Raw genomic sequence first — 19,551 nt, forward strand, 5'->3', positions numbered from 1 at the left:
TTTGATTGGTTGGTTACTACATGATTTGTTGGCTTCTTTTTTGGTTACTACATGATTCCATGTGTGTTATTTCATAGTGTTGATGTCCTCACTATTATTCTAAAATGTAGAAAATAGTAACAAAATATATAAAAAACTTGAATGAGTAGGTGTGTCCAAACTTTTGACTGGTACTGTAAATTTCAAAAGCCATGTAATCCTCTAGTGGTACAGCCACATAATAACATGTAGCTGATCTAGATTAATAGTATCTTTTTCCCAGAACAACTGTCATACACAATATTTTGTTGTTGCCCAAAATACAGTATGTTTTATAGACTAAGTGGTAGTGGGTATTGTAGCATTCATGGACTCTATGGAGATTCATATTTTGTGTTTTTGTTTACCTGTTCCTCCACACTGTCACATACCAGTAATTACCTGGTTATTACATATGTGTAAAATGTGTATGATAAAAAGCACGAGTCATCAGGGAATTGTCATTGTGAGAGAGCTTACCAACTGTAATGACTTTACTCAAAGATGTGAAAGCATTTATGTCCCTAAGTGCTTGTTGAAGTGGGCAATTTCCTTTAAGATCCTCTTTTGATCTGTGCCTTGTTGTGTTATGGAAAGGGAACACAGAATATCCACTAGGTTACTATTTAGAAATAAACATAGTACATACATCAATCCCAGTATGCCCAAAACCTATACCAGCCTATAAATTATCTGCTGTCTCAATGTGTATGCCTTGTGTTCTTGGATGTATATCATATTTTATTATGGCATCTAGATTTAAATCCAATTCCTCTGTATTTTCCCAGATTTCTATTTGGCTTTGAGCTGAACAATGGTTTTGAGACAGAAAGAAACATTGTGAAAAGGATTATCCTCATTCACATTTGAATAAATTAAGGAAAATAATGTTGGTTTCCCCGTGTGCCAATCTCGTTGAGAATAACCCACACACAATACTTTTCCGACGTGTGTTCATTATCTTCCAATCATAATTATATTGATAGTAAACTCTTCTAGTTGATAGCAACTGACTTTATTTAACAACAATAAAAGTAGATTTTTGTCATTAATATCAATCAATCAATAAATCCATCCTCCTTCCTTTGTATTTGTGTAAACGTCAATCTTTCGTGCTCAACGCACTTACGTTGTGTGGCGCTAGGAAGTTCGTCACTGTTTGGAGTTCAGGCGCGTCTCGAGCTGTGTTTTCTGTTTAATTTCAGGTGCGGTTCGAATTTTGTTTAGGTTCAAATCTGACTCGAAGCAGAAACTGTGATCGCAAATATCGGCTTGGATAAACATATCACCGAGGATCTTGATCATATTCATTACTGGACCGGAGTCCATTTAGTCAGCGTAACTTGTGTCGAGATGAGTGTGGAGGCGTACGGGCCGAGTTCTCAAACGCTCACCTTCCTGGACACGGAGGAAGCGGAGCTACTTGGGGCTGATACCCAGGGCTCGGAGTACGAGTTTACCGATTTTACCCTCCCCAGCCAGACGCAAACTCAAGGCCAAACCCAGAGTCAGCTGGACAATCAGGTTTGTAATTCTTCATGTGAAGCTAGCCAAACTCGCATTCTTGCCCTCCATCAATTCCTACAACTGCTAACGCTAGCTAGCTAACGTTAATGTTAGCCAGCTAGCTACTACTAGCCATGTTCGCTAACTAGTTAACTCCTGTTTGCTAACATACACTGGTAAATGGTCATCTATGACTACGTAGCAATCACTGCTGGCTGGCTAGTATTAAAAAAATAGCTAACGTCAGCAATATTATTTAGCTATCAAACCTCTACCTAGTGCCATAGCGATGCCTCCCATGTTTTTGGCATTGTTGCAGTCCTAATTCAACCATGTTCCATCTGTAGGTGAATGGTCCTGATGAAGGGCTTCACAATGGAGGAGTCGATGATGTGGCCAAGGCGAGCCAACTCCTTGCTGAGTTGAACTTCGAGGAGGATGAAGAAGACACCTATTACATCAAAGACCTCCCACTGCATGCCTGCAGGTAGGAGAGCGAGCCAAACACTTGATTACAAATTTATACGATTGTCCCACAGTATCAGACTGTTAAACAGCTATCACTAACATTGATTGGCTGCTGCCAACATACTGACTCAAATCTCTAGCCACTTTAATAATTAAAAATTGAATTAATAAATGTATCACTAGTCACTTTAAACAATGCCACTTTATATAATGTTTACATACCCTACATTACTCATCTCATATGTATATACTGTACTCTATACTATCAACTGCAACTTGCCTATGCTGTTCTGCCATCGCTCATCCATATATTTACATGTACATACTCTTATTCATTCCTTTATACTTGTGTGTATTAGGTAGTTGTTGTGAAATTGTTAGATTACTTGTTAGATATTACTGCACGGTCGGAACTAGATGCACAAGCATTTCGCTACACTCATATTAACATCTGCTAACCATGTGTATGTGACCAATAAAATTGGATTTGATTGGTTGAATTGTTCGAGTAACATGTGGACAAACACTTTTATATATGCAACACCCTACTAACTAATATTTAGAGTTTGCTAATAAGGTAACATATTTCCTTTTTTGTAATATACAAATATTTCAACTCTGTTATTGTTTTCTGTACGCTGCACCCAATACATATGTATGTCATATAAGGGCCTTTTGCTATGTTTATTTTTTCAGTTACTGTGGCATCCATGATCCTGCATCTGTGGTGTACTGCAACACAAGCAAGAAGTGGTTCTGCAATGGACGTGGCAATACATCTGGCAGGTATGCAACACTCCAGTGTCTCATACACTAAAAATGTGTATTCATAACATGCATTTGTATTTATTATTGATCCCCATTAGCTGCTGCCAAGGCAGCATCTACTCTTCCTGGGGTCCAGCAAAATTAAGGCAGTTTATACAATTTTGAAAGCATTACAATACATTCACAGATTTCACAGCACACGGTGCCCTCAGGCCTCTACTCCATCATTACCACATATCTACAGTACAAAATCCCTGTGTACATGTGTGTATGCATGTGTCTGCCTACGTTTGTTGCTTCAGTCCCGCTGTTCCATGAGGTGCATTTCTCTGTTTTCTTTTAAATCTAATTTTACCACTTGCATTAGTTACTTGATGTGGAGTAGAGATCCATGTAGTCATGGCCCTATGTAATTTAGTGCGCCTCCCATAGTCTGTTCTGGCCTTGGGGACAGGAAAGAGACCTCTTGTGGGTTATGCATGGGTGTCCAAGCTGTGCGCCAGTAGTTCAAACAGACAGCTCGGTGCATTCAACATGTCAATACATCTCATAAATACAAGTAGTGATGAAGTAAATCTCTCCTCCACTTTGAGCCAGGAGAGATTGACATGTATATTATTCATATTAGCTACATGTTGTTCGTCCAAGGACCAACCATGCTGTGCAATTTTCCTATGTCCCTTTTTGTGGCACCTGACCACATGACTGAACAGCAGTCCAGGTGCAACAAAACTAGGGGCTGTAGGACCTGCCTTGTTGATAGTGCTGTTAAGAAGGTAGAGCAGAGCTTTATTATGGACATACTTCTCCACATCTTAACTACTGTTGTATCAATATGTTTTGACCATGACAGTTTACAATCCAGGGTTATTTCAAGCATGTTAGTCACCTCAACTTGCTCAATATCCACATTATTTATTACAATATTTAGTTGAGGTTTAGGGTTTAGTGAATGATTTGTCCCAAATATAATGCTTTTAGTTTTAGAAATATTTAACTTATTCCTTGTCAATCACTCTAAAACTAACAGCAACTCTTTAAGTGTTGCAGTAATTTCAGTCGCTGTTGTAGCTGACATTTATAGTGTTGAGACATCCACATACATAGACACACTGGCTTTACTCAAAGCATGTCATTAGTAAAGTTTGAAAAAAGTAAGGGGCCTAGACAGCTGCCCTGGGGAATTCCTGATTCTATCTGGGTTATGTTGGAGAGGCTTCCATTAAAGAACACCCTCTGTGTTCTGTTAGACAGGTCATTCTTGGTCACAATATAGCAACGGGTGTAAAACCATAACACATATGTTTTTCCAGCAGCAGAATATGATCAATGATGTCAAAAGCCACACTGAAGTCTAACAAAACAGCCCCCACAATCTTTTTATCATCAATTTCTCTCAGCCAATCATCAATCATTTGTGTACGTGCTGTGCTTGTTGAATGTCCTTCCCTATAAGCATGCTGAGTCTATTGTGAATATGTTTTCTGTAAAATAGCATTGTATCTGGTCAAACATGATTTCCCCCGAAGGGTTGGTAACAAGCTAATTGGTCAGCTATTTGAGCCAGTGCAGGGGGCTTTACTATTCTTTGTGGAATGGCCTTTTGCTTCCCTCCATGCCTGGGGGCACATACTTTTTAGTAGGCGTATATTGAAAATATGGCAAATAGGAGTGGCAATATCATCTGCTGTTATCCTCAGTCATTTTCCATCCAAGTTGTCAGACCCCGGTGGCTTGTCCTTGTTGATAGGCAACAATTTTTTCACCTCTTCCACACTCACTTTACTGAGTTCAAAATTACAATGCTTGTCTTTTCATAATTTGGTCAGATATACTTGGATGTGTAGTGTCAGTGTTTTGTTGCTGGCATGTCATGCCTAACTTTGCTAATCTTGCCAATGAAAAAAGTCATTAAAGTATGAATGATGAATGAGTCATCTGATTCAATGAATGATGGCGCTTAGTTAGCTTTTTTTCCCCAAAATATAATTTAAGGGGATCCAAAGCTATTTACCATCATTCTTGGTCATTATGTTTATTTCATAGATATGGCTACTATATTGTGATCACTACATCCGATGGATCTGGGTACTGCTTTCAAGCTAATTTCTGCAGCCTTAGTAAAGGTGTGTAAAGGTGTGATCAATACATGTTGAGGATTTCATTCATTTGTGCTGTTTGTAACTACCCTGGTAGGTTAACTGATAACCTGAACCAGGTTGCAGTCACTGGTTACAGTTTGAAGCTTGTTCTTGAGTGGGTGGCTTGATGAAAGCCAGTCAATATTTAAATCACCTAGAAAATATACCTCTCGGGTTGATGTCACATGCATTTCACACTTGTTATCCAGATACTGACTGTTCGCACTTGGTGGTCTATAGCAGCTTCCCACGAGAATGGACTTTAGGTGAGGCAGATGAACCAGTAGCAGTATTAGTTCATCAGTATTTAGCTCTCTAATCTTTACAGGAATGTGGTTCTGAATATAAGCAGCAACACCTCCACCATTGGCATTTCTGTCTTTTTTTTGTACATTTTATAACCATGTATTGCTATCACTGTATCATCAAATCTATTATCTAAGTGAGGTTCACAGACAGAATGTGAATATCATCTTTTACTAGCATGTTATTGATTTCATTAACTTTGTTTTTTACGCTACATATGTTAATGTGGGCTATTTTGAGCACTCAGCTTACATGAGTTGGGATGTAAGTTGATACTCTCCCATGCTCTCATTCAGCCACATAGTGAACCACTTGGTGAGAGCCAAATGCAAAGAGGTGACTCTGCACAAAGATGGGCCACTGGGCGAGACGGTGCTGGAGTGCTACAACTGTGGCTGTCGCAACGTCTTCCTCCTGGGCTTCATCCCCGCCAAGGCCGACTCTGTGGTGGTGCTGCTGTGCAGGTGTGTACAATCAGATGAAAAGGGGGGAATGGTGGCTAACAGTGGGTGTGATGTGATGGACTGACTCTGCATGTGTGATTACCATAGATTTGACAGTATGTGTATTGCCATAGATACCCTGATTTAAACATAAGTATGTCATATTATGGCAAGAGAGCAAGACAACCATCTGTCCATGAACAGACTTTCGATAATGCAAATATATGTTGACATTATCCATATGTTTGTGCTACTAGGCAGCCATGTGCCAGTCAGAGCAGCCTGAAGGACATCAACTGGGACAGCTCCCAGTGGCAGCCACTGATCCAGGACCGCTGCTTCCTGTCCTGGCTGGTGAAGATCCCCTCAGAGCAGGAGCAACTCCGGGCCCGCCAGATCACAGCCCAGCAGATCAACAAGCTGGAGGAGCTCTGGAAGGTACTAGGCTGGCTTAACTTATCCAGAGCTATGAAGTATGACATAGCTTAACCTCAGAAATAATCATATAACACCACAGCATCTGACATACTGGGCAGGGGAAGCCCCCACCTATCACTAGCTGTAGAAGGAAGCAGTCAGTGTTCACATATATGGACGTGAATGAAAGCATGAACTTGTGCATCATCCTCTCGTCTCAGGATAATCCCACGGCCACTCTGGAGGACCTGGAAAAGCCCGGCGTAGACGAGGAGCCCCAGCATGTGCTGCTGCGCTATGAGGATGCCTACCAGTACCAGAACATCTTCGGCCCCCTCGTCAAGCTGGAAGCTGACTACGACAAAAAGCTTAAAGAGTCCCAGGTACAGCCTCCACATCCCCCTTAGATAATCCATTAACTCCCCTTTAAGTCAAAATGAGGGCAGTCACAACTGCGTCTACTGTGCCACGTTCTACTATAACGTACACATTCTATGCAGTATAAGTTTACTTATGTCTTGTGTGAGGTGAAATTATAATGGTGGAAACCTTGCTGTAACCCTGCCAAATTTATGAAATCAGTGAACATTTTCAGGGAAGGATGCAAATTCAAAGAAACATAAATTGTACTTGAACATAGCAGGGTGGCTGGGTTGTTTTTTATGTAGCTAATGACACTATGACTCATTTGTTATACATTTTTCCCCCTTTGTTCTCATCTGTAACTCTTCACAGACCCAAGATAATATAACAGTCAGGTGGGACCTGGGGCTAAATAAAAAGCGGATTGCCTATTTCTCCTTGCCCAAGACGGATTCAGGTGGTAATTATTTCAATGGGCTTTTCTCTGTCTACCAGTGATTCTGTTGTGCATAGAGAACCCACGCATCCCATACCTGCATCCCCAGTGGTGTGTGTGTGTGTGTTTTTGTGCTGGCCGTTTTGTGTACGGTATTGTATTTTGTCCACCTTCTTGGAACCATTATATATTTTTGGATGTACTGTAGGTTTGAGCAAAGTGTTTCTAACTTCTCTGTTGTGGTTGTTTGCACAGACATGCGGCTGATGCAAGGAGATGAGATATGTCTGCGCTACAAAGGAGAGCTGGCCCCACTCTGGAAGGGCATCGGCCATGTCATCAAAGTCCCAGACAGTATCCTTTAACTGAAAGATCATTCTGAAGAAAAACACATTTTCTTCACAGTGGTTGCTCATCCCTACCTTTTTTTTTTATCTCAGCGTTCCCTTTTTTAGCTAATAGGATCCACATCTCCATCTTTCCTTTTCCATGATGGGGTCAGGGGAAAAAGTTGCTTTGCGTCTCAACTCGTCAGCCAATCTGAACAATCTCAATGTCTCAAACGAAAACTCTTTTTTTTGTTGGTCGCCGTCGCAAAACGTGAGGTAAGCAGTCTGAGGCTAGCCACGTTATTGGGTTGTAACGTTTAAAGCCTTGCATAAAGAAATCCTATTTTATTGGGAGATAGTTAAAGAGCTAGTCTACCATAGCACTCCCTTCGGAGAGGCCCATCCAGGGGTTATCACCCCTCTAGATTGCACTCCCGCTAGTGTATCTGATGTATGCTAATGTTGGGAAAATCTACAGTTTTGTAGACCTTTCATCCCTACTATTAACCCTGTTCAAGGGGAGAGAAAAAACCCCATCTTTTTCTTTCTACCATTCCACAAAGAAAGGCTATTTTGCTGTACTTATTTCCTTAGCACCCTTTGTGAAAGACTATGGAGATGAGATTGCTATAGAATTGCGCAGCAGTGTTGGAGCTCCTGTGGAAATACCCCACAACTTCCAGGTGGATTTTGTGTGGAAGTCCACTTCCTTTGACAGGTACGACAAGCAGATCAGAATATTTAATCAGTTCTACTTTGGTTTTTGATGCTCTGATGTTTTTAACGTGACTTGATTTCCAGAGAGTACTGATTGCACAGCTAAAGCTTCGTTTCACACAAATTATCATAAATTCTGTTGGTTATACATTATACATAAAGTATTTAATGAATAAGACATGAAATGAAGGTACTAGCTTGTATTATCATTGTTAACCACATCACTCTTTATTTCCACTATAACCCATTGGTTTCCACTGGGTTTCAGAATGCAGAGTGCCCTGAAGACCTTTGCTGTGGACGAGACATCCGTGTCAGGCTACATCTACCACAAGCTGCTGGGCCACGAGGTGGAGGATGTCATCATCAAGTGTCAGTTGCCCAAACGCTTCACTGCACAGGGCCTGCCTGACCTCAATCACTCTCAGGTCTGACCCCCGCTCCAGACACCTCACTGACCCACCTGACCATGGGGCTTGACACTTTTTTGAATTTCTAACCAATTCGTTTTAGTGAATGAATGATTATAAAAGGAAGACATTTCCTCATGATAGTAATGCCGTCTTATAATCAAGTTAAATGTTAATTTCCCGTACTTCCATGTGCTTATCTTTATGTGCAACGTTCATAAGTGTTTTGGCTTTGATTTGTGTGTTAAAATAGGTGTATGCTGTGAAGACTGTGCTGCAGAGACCCCTCAGTCTTATCCAAGGCCCTCCCGGCACTGGGAAAACGGTCACCTCTGCCACCATAGTGTACCACCTCGCCAGGCAGGGCAATGGGTAAGGCAGTTCACACTCAGAATCTCACATTCTCATTATGTATTTGTTAAAAGCAAGTCATTTTAGCGGAAGCTCTTATCCAGAGCAATTAAAGGTAGGCTATGTACAAGAAGGCTGAACATCAAAGCGAACTATGAAATAATAATAATAATAATAATAATAATAATAATATAATATGGCCCTCAGGCATAAAAAGTATGCTATAGCATCTGCTCGTTGTCATTGCAATCTGCATTCATCCGTTGTGTGTTTGGTTCTGCAGGCCAGTGCTGGTGTGTGCTCCCAGTAACATCGCAGTGGACCAGCTGACTGAGAAGATCCACATGTCTGGCCTGAAGGTGGTCAGGCTGTGTGCTAAAAGCAGAGAAGCCATTGACTCCCCTGTCTCCTTCCTGGCCCTGCACAACCAGATCCGCAACATGGACAGGTGGGGCATGCTGGGAAATTAAGTCCTTTTTTCCCCTGCACCGTCTAAACTGAAATTGTACTGCTGTAGTGGTGCTGTCATAATCACTGTGGTTAATACCTTGAGCAATGTATTAGCCTTGTTTAAATATAAAATAATGAAGAAACAGGAAGGATGCATTTGTTAACTGCTTCAATAGAACCATTGAATAGTTCTGCCAGATTTGCTAATAGGGGTCATGCTTAGTTTTCTGTCCTTGCCAAGTGTTACTTTTTAATATAATAACTGTAATTATGTGTGTTGCTAATGACTCAACGTGCTGTGTCTGCTGTGACCCCAGTATGCCAGAGCTCCAGAAGCTGCAGCAGCTGAAGGATGAGACCGGGGAGCTGTCGTCCGCTGACGAGAAGCGCTACCGGGCCCTGAAGCGCACCGCTGAGAGAGAGCTGCTCATGGTGAGGAGGACACTTAACACTTCCACTTTTGTCACCCAATAAGTCACTGCAGTTACAAGTTTTATGAGAACAGTACGGCATGTCCTGTGATGTAGAATGTTTTTTGACCTAGTGACGATATGGGTTCCCCATTCCTCTAATTTTAAAGCAACTGATAACCTGTTTGCCACTGTCCCTCATTAGAATGCAGATGTGATCTGCTGTACCTGTGTGGGGGCAGGAGACCCCCGTCTGGCCAAGATGCAGTTCCGCTCCATCCTAATCGATGAGAGCACCCAGGCCACCGAGCCAGAATGCATGGTGCCCGTGGTCCTGGGTGCCAAGCAGGTACACACAAAAACAACTATTTATGCTTAAGATTGGTAAAATCCCAATGTTCTTTGCATGGACATGTTTTGACAAAAAGTGTCAATGGTTCAACACAGGCAGTTTTTATGTGACCTACTCAATCCAGACTTAAAAAAAAAAATTGACCAAAGAAATGGACATGGTCTGTTTAATAAAAGACTGTACCAGACAATGCAATTTCCCAGTGTTGATTTCACTACAGCTCGGGAGAGGCTTAACATTTCTGGTTAATTGTCATTTAATCGTTAACTCCCCCTCCACAGCTCATTCTGGTGGGAGACCACTGCCAGCTGGGCCCAGTAGTGATGTGCAAGAAGGCAGCCAAAGCAGGCCTGTCCCAGTCTTTGTTTGAGCGTCTGGTGGTGCTGGGCATCAGGCCCATCCGTCTGCAGGTGCAGTACCGCATGCACCCGGCCCTCAGTGCTTTCCCCTCCAACATCTTCTACGAGGGCTCCCTGCAGAACGGAGTCACTGCTGGTGAGTTAATGTTTTTTTTTACCAAGCTTCTTGCTCATATTATAGCTTTTGAATTGGTCATGTGTACAACAGTAATTAACTTATTATTAGCAATGTACTGGTGCCTACTAACATTTCCCCACAAAATATACAGAAGAGCAACTAGAAACGTTTCTGTAGAAACCATGTTTGTTTGCAATCTAGAAGTAGCAGTGTATGGATTCAAGCAGTGTTTCAGATTCCAATGGGTTTGTGTTCAAACACTTACTCCACTGTGGAAGTTTAAAATTTGGCCACTCTGAAATCTTCTGTAACTCTACTCTAACTTGAAGTGTATTGCTTTTGGGCACATATTTGCTGCCAATTTAGGTTTGTTCACAATCTCACTGGCTTATTGAAGACAAAGTGCCATACTAATGTACAATGTTGACTTTTTTTTTCTGGGCAGCTGACCGCATCAAGAAAGGCTTTGACTTCCAGTGGCCACAGCCAGACAAACCCATGTTCTTCTATGTGACTCAAGGCCAGGAGGAAATCGCTAGCTCTGGAACATCCTACCTGAACAGGTACAGCTCACAGTCCAGTCAAGGTTAATCTCAAAGTATCAACAGCATTGTAAAATCCATGGAGAATAAGAGCACCTCCTCCCAGCTGCCCACTGCACTGAGGCTAGGAAACACTGTCACCACCGATGAAATTATTGTAGATTTAATAAGCATTTTTCTACGGCTGGCTATGCTTTCCACCTGGCTACTCCTACACCGGCCAACAGCTCTGCACCTCCCGCAGAAACTTGCCCAAATCCAGACAGCTGATGTTCTGAAATGGCTGCAAAATCTGGATCCCTACAAATCAGCTGGGCTAGACAATCTGGACCCTCTCTTTCTGAAATGACCCGCCTCCATTGTTGCAAGCCCTATTGCTAGCCTGTTCAACCTCTCTTTTGTATAATCTGAGATCCCTGAAGATTGGAAAGCTGCCGGAAAATGACCTAGACCCAAACGGTTATAGACCTATATCCATCCTGCCCTGCCTTTCTAAGATCTTCGAAAGCCAAGTTAACGAACAGATCGCCGACCATTTCGAATCCCACCGTACCTTCTCCACTATATAATCTGGTTTCAGAGCTGGTCATGGGTGCACCTCAGCCACGCTCAAGGTCCGAAACGATATCATAACCGCCATTGATAAAAGACAGTACTGTGCAGGCTTTCGACTCTTTCAATCACCACATTCTTATCGGCAGACTCAATAGCCTTGGCTTCTCAAATTATTGCCTCGCCTGGTTCACCAACTACTTCTCAGATAGAGTTCAGTGTGTCAAATCGGAGGGCCTGTTGTCCGGACCTCTGGCAGTCTCTGTGGGGGTGCCACAGATCAATTCTCAGGCCGACTCTTTCCTCTGTATATATCAATGATGTCGCTCTTGCTGCTGGTGATTCTCTGATCCAGCTCTACGCAGACGACACCATTCTGTATACTTCTGCCCTTCTTTGGATACTGCGTTAACAAACCTCCGAATGAGCTTCATTGCCATACAACAATCCTTCCGTGGCCTCCAACTGCTTTTAAATGCTAGTAAAACTAAATGCATGCTCTTCAACAGATCGCTGCCCGTACCTGCCCGCCCAACTAGCATCACTACTCTGGACGGTTCTGACTTAGAATATGTGGACAACTACAAATACCGAGGTGTCTGGTGTCTCCTTCTAGACTCACGTTAAGCATCTCCAATCCAAAGTTAAATCTAGAATCGGCTTCCTGTATCGCCACAAGCCTCCTTCACTCATGCTGCCAAACACCCTCATAAAACTGACTATCCTACCGAACTTTGACTTCGCAGATGTCATTTACAAAATAGTTTGCAACTCTCTACTCAGCAAAGTGGATGCAGTGTATCACAGTTCCTTCCGTTTTGTCACCAAAGCCCCATATACTACCTACCACTGCGACCTGTAAGCTCTCTTTGGCTGGCCCTCACTACATATTCGTCGCCAAACCCACTGGCTCCAGGTCATCTATAAGTATTTCCTAGGTAAATCCCTGCCTTATCTCAGCTCACTGGTCACCATAGCAACACCCATCCATAGCACTCGCTCCAGAAGGTATATTTCACTGGTCATCCCCAATGCCAACACCGACTTTGACCACCTTTCCTTCCAGTTCTCTGCTGCCAATGACTGTAACGAATTGCAAAAAACACTGAAGCTGGAGTCTTATATCTCCCTCTCTAACTTTATAAGCATCAGCTGTCAGAGCAGCTTACCATCACGGTACCTGTACACAGCCCATCTGTAAATAGCACACCCAACTACCTCATCCCCATATTAAATATACACTGCTCACAAAAATAAAGGGAACACTTAAACAACACAATGTAACTCCAAGTCAATCACACTGCTGTGAAATCAAACTGTCCACTTAGGAAGCAACACTGATCGACAATACATTTCACATGCTGTTGTGCAAATGGAATAGACAACAGGTGGAAACTATAGGCAATTAGCAAGACACCTCCAATAAAGGAGTGGTTCTGCAGGTGGTGACCACAGACCACATCTCAGTTCCTATGCTTCCTGGCTGATGTTTTGGTCACTTTTGAATGCTGGCGGTGCTTTCACTCTAGTGGTAGCATGAGACGGAGTCTACAACCCACACAAGTGGCTCAGGTAGTGCAGCTCATCCAGGATGGGACATCAATGCGAGCTGTGGCAAGAAGGTTTGCTGTCTGTCAGCGTAGTGTACAGAGCATGGAGGCGCTACCAGGAGACAGGCCAGTACATCAGGAGATGTGGAGGAGGGCAACAACCCAGCAGCAGGACCGCTGCCTCCGCCTTTGTGCAAGGAGGAGCACTGCCAGAGCCCTGCAAAATGACCTCCAGCAGGCCACAAATGTGCATGTGTCTGCTCAAACGGTCAGAAACAGACTCCATGAGGGTGGTAATGAGGGCCCGACGTCCACAGGTGGGGGTTGTGCTTACAGCCCAACACTGTGCAGGACGTTTGGCATTTGCCAGAGAACACCAAGATTGGCAAATTCGCCACTGGCGCCACGTGCTCTTCACAGATGAAAGCAGGTTCACACTGAGCACGTGACAGAGTCTGGAGACGCCGTGGAGAACGTTCTGCTGCCTGCAACATCCTCCAGCATGACCGGTTTGGCGGTGGGTCAGTCATGGTGTGGGGTGGCATTTCTTTGGGGGGCCGCACAGCCCTCCATGTGCTCGCCAGAGGTAGCCTGACTGCCATTAGGTACCGAGATGAGATCCTCAGACCCCTTGTGAGACCATATGCTGGTGCGGTTGGCCCTGGGTTCCTCCGAATGCAAGACGATGCTAGACCTCATGTGGCTGGAGTGTGTCAGCAGTTCCTGCAAGAGGAAGGCATTGATGCTATGGACTGGCCTGCCCGTTCCCCAGACCTGAATCCAATTGAGCACATCTGGGACATCATGTCTCGCTCCATCCACCAACGCCACGTTGCACCACAGACTGTCCAGGAGTTGGCGGATGCTTTAGTCCAGGTCTGGAAGGAGATCCCTCAGGAGACCATCCACCACCTCATCAGGAGCATGCCCAGGCGTTGTAGGGAGGTCATACAGGCACGTGGAGGCCAAACACACTACTGAGCCTAATTTTGACTTGTTTTAAGGACATTACATCAAAGTTGGATCAGCCTGTAGTGTGTTTTTCCACTTGAATTTTGAGTGTGACTCCAAATCCAGACCTCCATGGGTTGATACATTTGATTTCCATTGATCATTTTTGCGTGATTTTTGTTGTCAGCACATTCAACTATGTAAAGAAAAAAGTATTTAATAAGAATATTTCATTCATTCAGATCTAGGATGTGTTATTTTAGTGTTCCCTTTATTTATTTGAGCAGTGTATATATTTTTTGCTCCTTTGCACCCCAGTATCTCTACTTGCACGTTCATCTTCTGCTCATCTATCACTCCAGTGTTTAATTGCTAAATTGTAATTATTTCGCCACTATGGCCTATTTATTGCCTTCGCTCCCTAATCTTACTTAATTTGTACACACTGTATGTAGACTTTTCTATTCTGTTATTGACTGTACATTTGTTTATTCCATGTGTAACTGTGTTTGTGTCTCACTGTTTTGCTTTATCTTGGCCAGGTCGCAGTTGTAAATGAGAACTTGTTCTCAACTGGCCTACCTGGTTAAATAAATATGGATTACTATTTTGGAATGCAACTAGCGTGTCTTTATTTTGTTTGTTTGGAACTATTTGAACTACCATCCCCTTCTCCCCAGAACTGAGGCAGCTAATGTGGAGAAGATCACCACCAGGCTGCTGAAGGCTGGAGCCAAGCCTGACCAGATAGGCATCATCACCCCCTACGAGGGCCAGAGGTCCTACCTGGTGCAGTACATGCAGTTTAGCGGCTCCCTCCACACCAAGCTCTACCAGGTGCAGCAGTATAGCTTAACTTACACTGAAAAAAATAATAAATACAAAGACAATTTTATTTATTTTTGTTGTCACTGTCTGCTCAAGAACATAATTTGTCATATTGATCTGCTTTATTGCTCTGCAGGTGGTAGCAGATTTATAAAATCTTAAATCAATATTACGTTACTACTAATATGTCGCAACCTGTTGCATTTGACCAATGCATGCGTTAGAAAACTGTTCTGTCCTCTTTTCTCTGCTGTCAGGAGGTTGAGATCGCCAGCGTGGACGCGTTCCAGGGCAGGGAGAAAGACTTCATCATCCTGTCCTGCGTCCGAGCCAACGAGCACCAGGGCATCGGCTTCCTCAACGACCCGCGCCGTCTCAACGTGGCCCTCACCAGAGCCAAGTAAGCATCTGGACCATTAGTCTCCATTCTCACCACAGCTTCTCTGGAAGGATTGTTCCAGCCCGGCTGGAAATCGTAATAGTGGTTCAGCAGGAATACGTGATTAATTTAGTTGCGATTTATGTGTAAATGAATTTTATATCATGAATGAATCAATTTGACCCGTGACCCCAACCCCCCTTTTTCGATGGGTATAGCGGCTCGGCCTGCGAGGTTATTTCCCTCAGAAATATTAGTGACTACCTCTGATTTTAGACTGTAATTATTGACCATTTTGACTGTCATTCATTAGAATGTTTACCCTTCCCGTCAATGTGAATGTAGCTAATGCAAATGCATTGGTAAAATATCTTGTCACCGAAGTAGAAATGCCTGCAAAACTTAATGGTTAATTCTATGATAAGCTGATTAAAGGCAATCTCCCACTGACCAGTGTTGTATATTGTGTAATGTATGTTTACAGGTATGGGGTGATCATTGTGGGCAACCCCAAGGCCCTGTCCAAGCAGCCTCTGTGGAACCACCTGCTCAACTACTACAAGGAGCAGAAGGTTCTGGTGGAGGGACCCCTCAACAACCTGCGAGAGAGCTTGATGCAGTTCAGCAAGCCCCGCAAGCTGGTCAACGCCATTAACCCTGTGAGTTATCACAGGAGTGTACAGTTGGCACATGTTTTCAGTGTGGTTATTTATGTAGAGGCTAGTCCCATGTACATGTTATTTAGTCATACTTTTAACACTTCTTCCCCAGTAACATTTGTAACACTTTTTCTCAGTTACACTCTGAACAATTACACTTTTGTTGGCCAATATGTTACAACAACAGAACAGCAGTGCTTCTGCATTTTTCCTGGGTATTGAACCCATGTCTGTATTCCAGGGAGCCCGGTTCATGAGCACTGCCATGTATGACGCCCGCGAGGCTCTCATCCCTGGGTCTGCCTACGATCGCAGCAGCGCAGGTCAGTGGAAAAATACCTCTTTAATCATTGTTTTATAATGTGTTGATTTGAGTTCTGTTCCTCCTTCAATAGCTGCTAATATTTTCACACTTAGACATCCATTTTTTTTAAATTGCTACATGGAACAAATGCATTCTCCAGTGATGTGACCACTCACACATGCATGACTACTACTGTTCTTTCAACAGGGCGTCCATCCAACATGTACTTCCAAACCCACGACCAGATCGGCATGATTGGGGCCGGGCCAGCCCACATGGCAGCCATGAACATGCCCATTCCATTCAACTTGGTGATACCTCCCATGCCTCCACCAGGCTACCTGGCCCAGGCTAACGGCCCTGCTGCAGGTGAGCAGGAAGCAAGCGGCCATTATTCATTAGTTGTGCATATATTGACTGGTGGAATATTTATTTGGCCCTGTGAAGTTGGACTGTATCCAAATAATATCCAGTCTCTGTGTTCTACTTGGACCTCGGAGTTGCATGTGTCACTGTTGTGGTGATGGTATGTTACAAGGCTTTGGAGATGTCCTCGTACCCCTACTATTTCTCCTCTGCAATGCATGTTTACTGTTTGTTACTGTTTGATAAGTGAGCTGACTTTAGTCTCTCTCTGCCACGCAGGCCGTGGTGGGGTGCTGAAGGGCAAAGCGGGACGTGGCGGGCGCCAGAGGACCCGCGGAATGGGGAACCACAGTGGCAGTGGGCAAAGCAATGGGCCAAACAGCCAGGCCAGCCAGGACGTGTCTTCCCAGCCCTTCTCCCAGGGGCCACTCACCCAGGGCTACATCACCATGAGCCAGCCCTCACAGATGAGCCAACCTGGCCTCTCCCAGCCTGAACTGTCCCAGGTAACAATACTGGCTTAAACTCTACTCTCTACTACCTCAGCTATACCAAATTAGACTCTGGCCTCGTACTCTTATGCCCAATCCCAAATTGTCCCCACACTGCAATTGTAGAGATCTGAGAGGATTAGATGGGTATGAATAACAATTTTAATAGCTTCACCTTGCCCAGTGGCTATATGTAATGTTTGTCATATTGTTTACACTAAGCAAGAAGTCAGTATGGTAACAATAAAGTATCCAATATGATAATGGCGCCACCAGTGATTGGCTGGTTGAAGGTTTATTTTGCTGATATAATCTAATCCTCTCAGGGAAATGTTGGAAGAATTATTGGTTTATCTTCAATGTTATTGGGTGTTTCTCCTTTTGTAACAGGACAGTTATCTAGGCGATGAGTTCAAGTCCCAGATCGACGTGGCTCTGTCGCAGGACTCTACTTACCAGGGTGAACGTGCATACCAACATGGTGGGGTGACTGGACTGTCACAGTACTAAAGTGTAAGATAACTATTCCCATTCCTCACAGTAGTAGAGTTGAATCAAGAACTGTTATTGATTTGTCCTCTACTGCACAGTCTACAATGAGCTTCAGAAAATTGTTGGTGGAAGGCATTTTGAATATCCTTCTCATTTCCTTTTCTCAGGTTGTTGGAAGAGGAGCTAGGCTTGAGCTGAGCTTAGTTCATCAGCATTTTAATCTGGGTAATAATAAATAAAAAAATGGATACCTGTTTTCCTCTGCTACAACTGAAGCACCACCGTGTGAAATCAACGGGAGAGAGAAACCAACCAATCACGAGAGAGAAAGAAAGCGATAGAAAGGAAGAACGGACGGCCAGGAAGAGCGAACGAGTGGGAGTGAGGGACCACTGCCGGCACATGGGGACAAGAACGAGAGGAAGGCGACGGCAGGCGGTCGAGCTGTCGTGAGGAAGACTAAACGAGAACGAAGAAACAAAATGAGGCACAACTCCCAATGAAAGATGCCCACCCACCCCCCTCTCAACCCCTTCCCTTCAAACCTCACGCCTCTGTCTGAGGGCATGATCAGTTGTCCAGAGGACCTCTCTCTTTGAGCAATGAACAGGGGAAGACAAGTTCTCAAGCAACTTGGCTGGGGGAGCGCATTCCGCTAACTCTCAAAAGCAGATAACAAGAAAGTGGGGGGGGGTACGGAACGCTTCAAGCAGGCAACATAGGAAATCCTCACCTCAAAGTTGATCGGTTGTCACACCCGTTTGATACCCAGACTCATTTGATTAGATTGATGTGGAGGAAGAGTGGCGGTGTCGATCCCGACTCGTAGACCTGAAATCTCATCAAATGACAGCAAGAGGAACACTTCACGTCGTCGTTCAATTTTGAGTTGAAAAGGTTTCTGCGCTAAAGTCTGATATTAAAGAACTCTTAATTGAAATGCCTTTGATTGCCTTGGGAACCATTGGCTTTTTCAACAGGTCTTTTCAGAAATAGGTGGTTAGCTAGAAATCCAGGGGAGTTGAGTGGCATGGGGATTTCAGAGGAAAGTTTCTCAAGATGTGAGCTCTGGATCCGAGAGTAATCCTATATCATAATGACCAGCATTGAAGTATATTAACTCAATGTTATTTGAAGTTGCGGCAAAGGCCTTTTTGATCTTTTGAAAGTTTGGGTGACGTGAGATATCGCCCACTATGCTACTGGGCGGATCATTTTCAATTTTTAAAAATGCTTTGTATGCTTAGATCGGCAGCAGCTTTGAAGTAACGCTTTACTCAGGGGAATTCCTTGTTGATGTAAGATCCGTCTGCATGAAACAAATTCCCATGCAAAGTGAAGACTAGAGGAAATCAGTTTTCCTTAATATCCGTCAACACACAATTTTGTGTCACTATTGAAGTTGCAAGCGGTAGGTGGCTAGGTGTGAAACAAAGAACAGGTAAGGTATAGCCAAGGTAAAAGGGAAGGCTTGTGAACTCCTTGAATGGATACAAATCCTTTGATTCTAGTTATTTTATTTAATATGGAATAGTGAATTGGGGTTCAAATTTGAATGAAATACAGTCGCCCATAAAGAATGTTAGCTACATTACTAGAATTAAGTTGTCAAATCCAAAGCATTTGAAACCATTTCACACCATCCGTAAAATGACGACTGGTACTGATTTTCAGAGGTGACAAAGTGATTCTCACATGAAAGAATGTGTACATCTGAATCAGTGGCCATAACTTCCTTTGATTATTTGCAGGTACAAAACAGCACAAAACATGAATGTAGGTCAAAGCATGGTTGGCACTTTTTAAGTGAAAGCGACCTTAGCCAGCATATACCAACTTATTAGAAAGAATCAGTGAACATGGCCAGTATGTTGTGACCTTGAAACCACGCAATACTAGTTTCTCAAAGGAATAACTGATACAAGCCACCTTCTCTTAGGAGGTTGCCTAGCGGTTAAGAACATTGGACCAGTATCCAAAAGGTTGCTGGTTCTAATCCCTGAGCTGACTAGGGGGAAAATCTGTCTGTGCCCCGAAGCAAGGCTCTTAACCCTAATTGCTCCTGTAAGTCGCCC

The 19,551-nt window shown here is 43.5% G+C and overlaps 1 protein-coding gene across 2 annotated transcripts; it reads left to right on the forward strand.

The window, feature by feature from the left end:
• The first annotated feature begins 1,140 nt into the window (after positions 1-1,140).
• On the forward strand, positions 1,141-18,014 carry LOC118401473 (regulator of nonsense transcripts 1). 2 transcript variants are annotated; one of them, XM_035799003.2, is made up of 24 exons: positions 1,141-1,542; positions 1,872-2,011; positions 2,689-2,778; positions 5,504-5,671; positions 5,908-6,088; positions 6,289-6,450; positions 6,803-6,890; positions 7,122-7,220; positions 7,805-7,913; positions 8,181-8,340; positions 8,576-8,694; positions 8,957-9,121; positions 9,441-9,555; positions 9,739-9,882; positions 10,167-10,380; positions 10,808-10,925; positions 14,638-14,794; positions 15,043-15,185; positions 15,649-15,823; positions 16,065-16,146; positions 16,335-16,496; positions 16,773-16,999; positions 17,375-17,497; positions 17,644-18,014. In XM_035799003.2, the coding sequence occupies exons 1-23, from the start codon at positions 1,372-1,374 to the stop codon at positions 17,492-17,494; spliced, it is 3,309 nt and encodes a 1,102-aa protein (XP_035654896.1). In that variant the 5' UTR covers positions 1,141-1,371; the 3' UTR covers positions 17,495-17,497; positions 17,644-18,014. The 2 variants fall into 2 exon arrangements, with proteins under 2 accessions (XP_035654896.1, XP_035654895.1); XM_035799002.2 differs by having other exon boundaries at positions 1,142-1,542; positions 7,790-7,913.
• The last annotated feature ends 1,537 nt before the right edge of the window (positions 18,015-19,551 follow it).

This window comes from Oncorhynchus keta, chromosome 22, assembly GCF_023373465.1.
Source record: "Oncorhynchus keta strain PuntledgeMale-10-30-2019 chromosome 22, Oket_V2, whole genome shotgun sequence".
In the NCBI taxonomy this organism is placed as follows: domain Eukaryota; kingdom Metazoa; phylum Chordata; class Actinopteri; order Salmoniformes; family Salmonidae; genus Oncorhynchus; species Oncorhynchus keta.

What these genes read in the sequence shown, in the direction of transcription:
- LOC118401473 (XM_035799002.2), top strand. Translation starts at nt 1,372, where the DNA reads ATGAGTGTGGAGGCGTACGGGCCGAGTTCTCAAACGCTCACCTTCCTG. An exon ending in AGAGTCAGCTGGACAATCAG is followed by an intron (nt 1,543 to 1,871) that starts GTTTGTAATTCT and finishes TTCCATCTGTAG; the next exon opens with GTGAATGGTCCTGATGAAGG. An exon ending in GCAGAACGGAGTCACTGCTG is followed by an intron (nt 10,381 to 10,807) that starts GTGAGTTAATGT and finishes TTTTCTGGGCAG; the next exon opens with CTGACCGCATCAAGAAAGGC.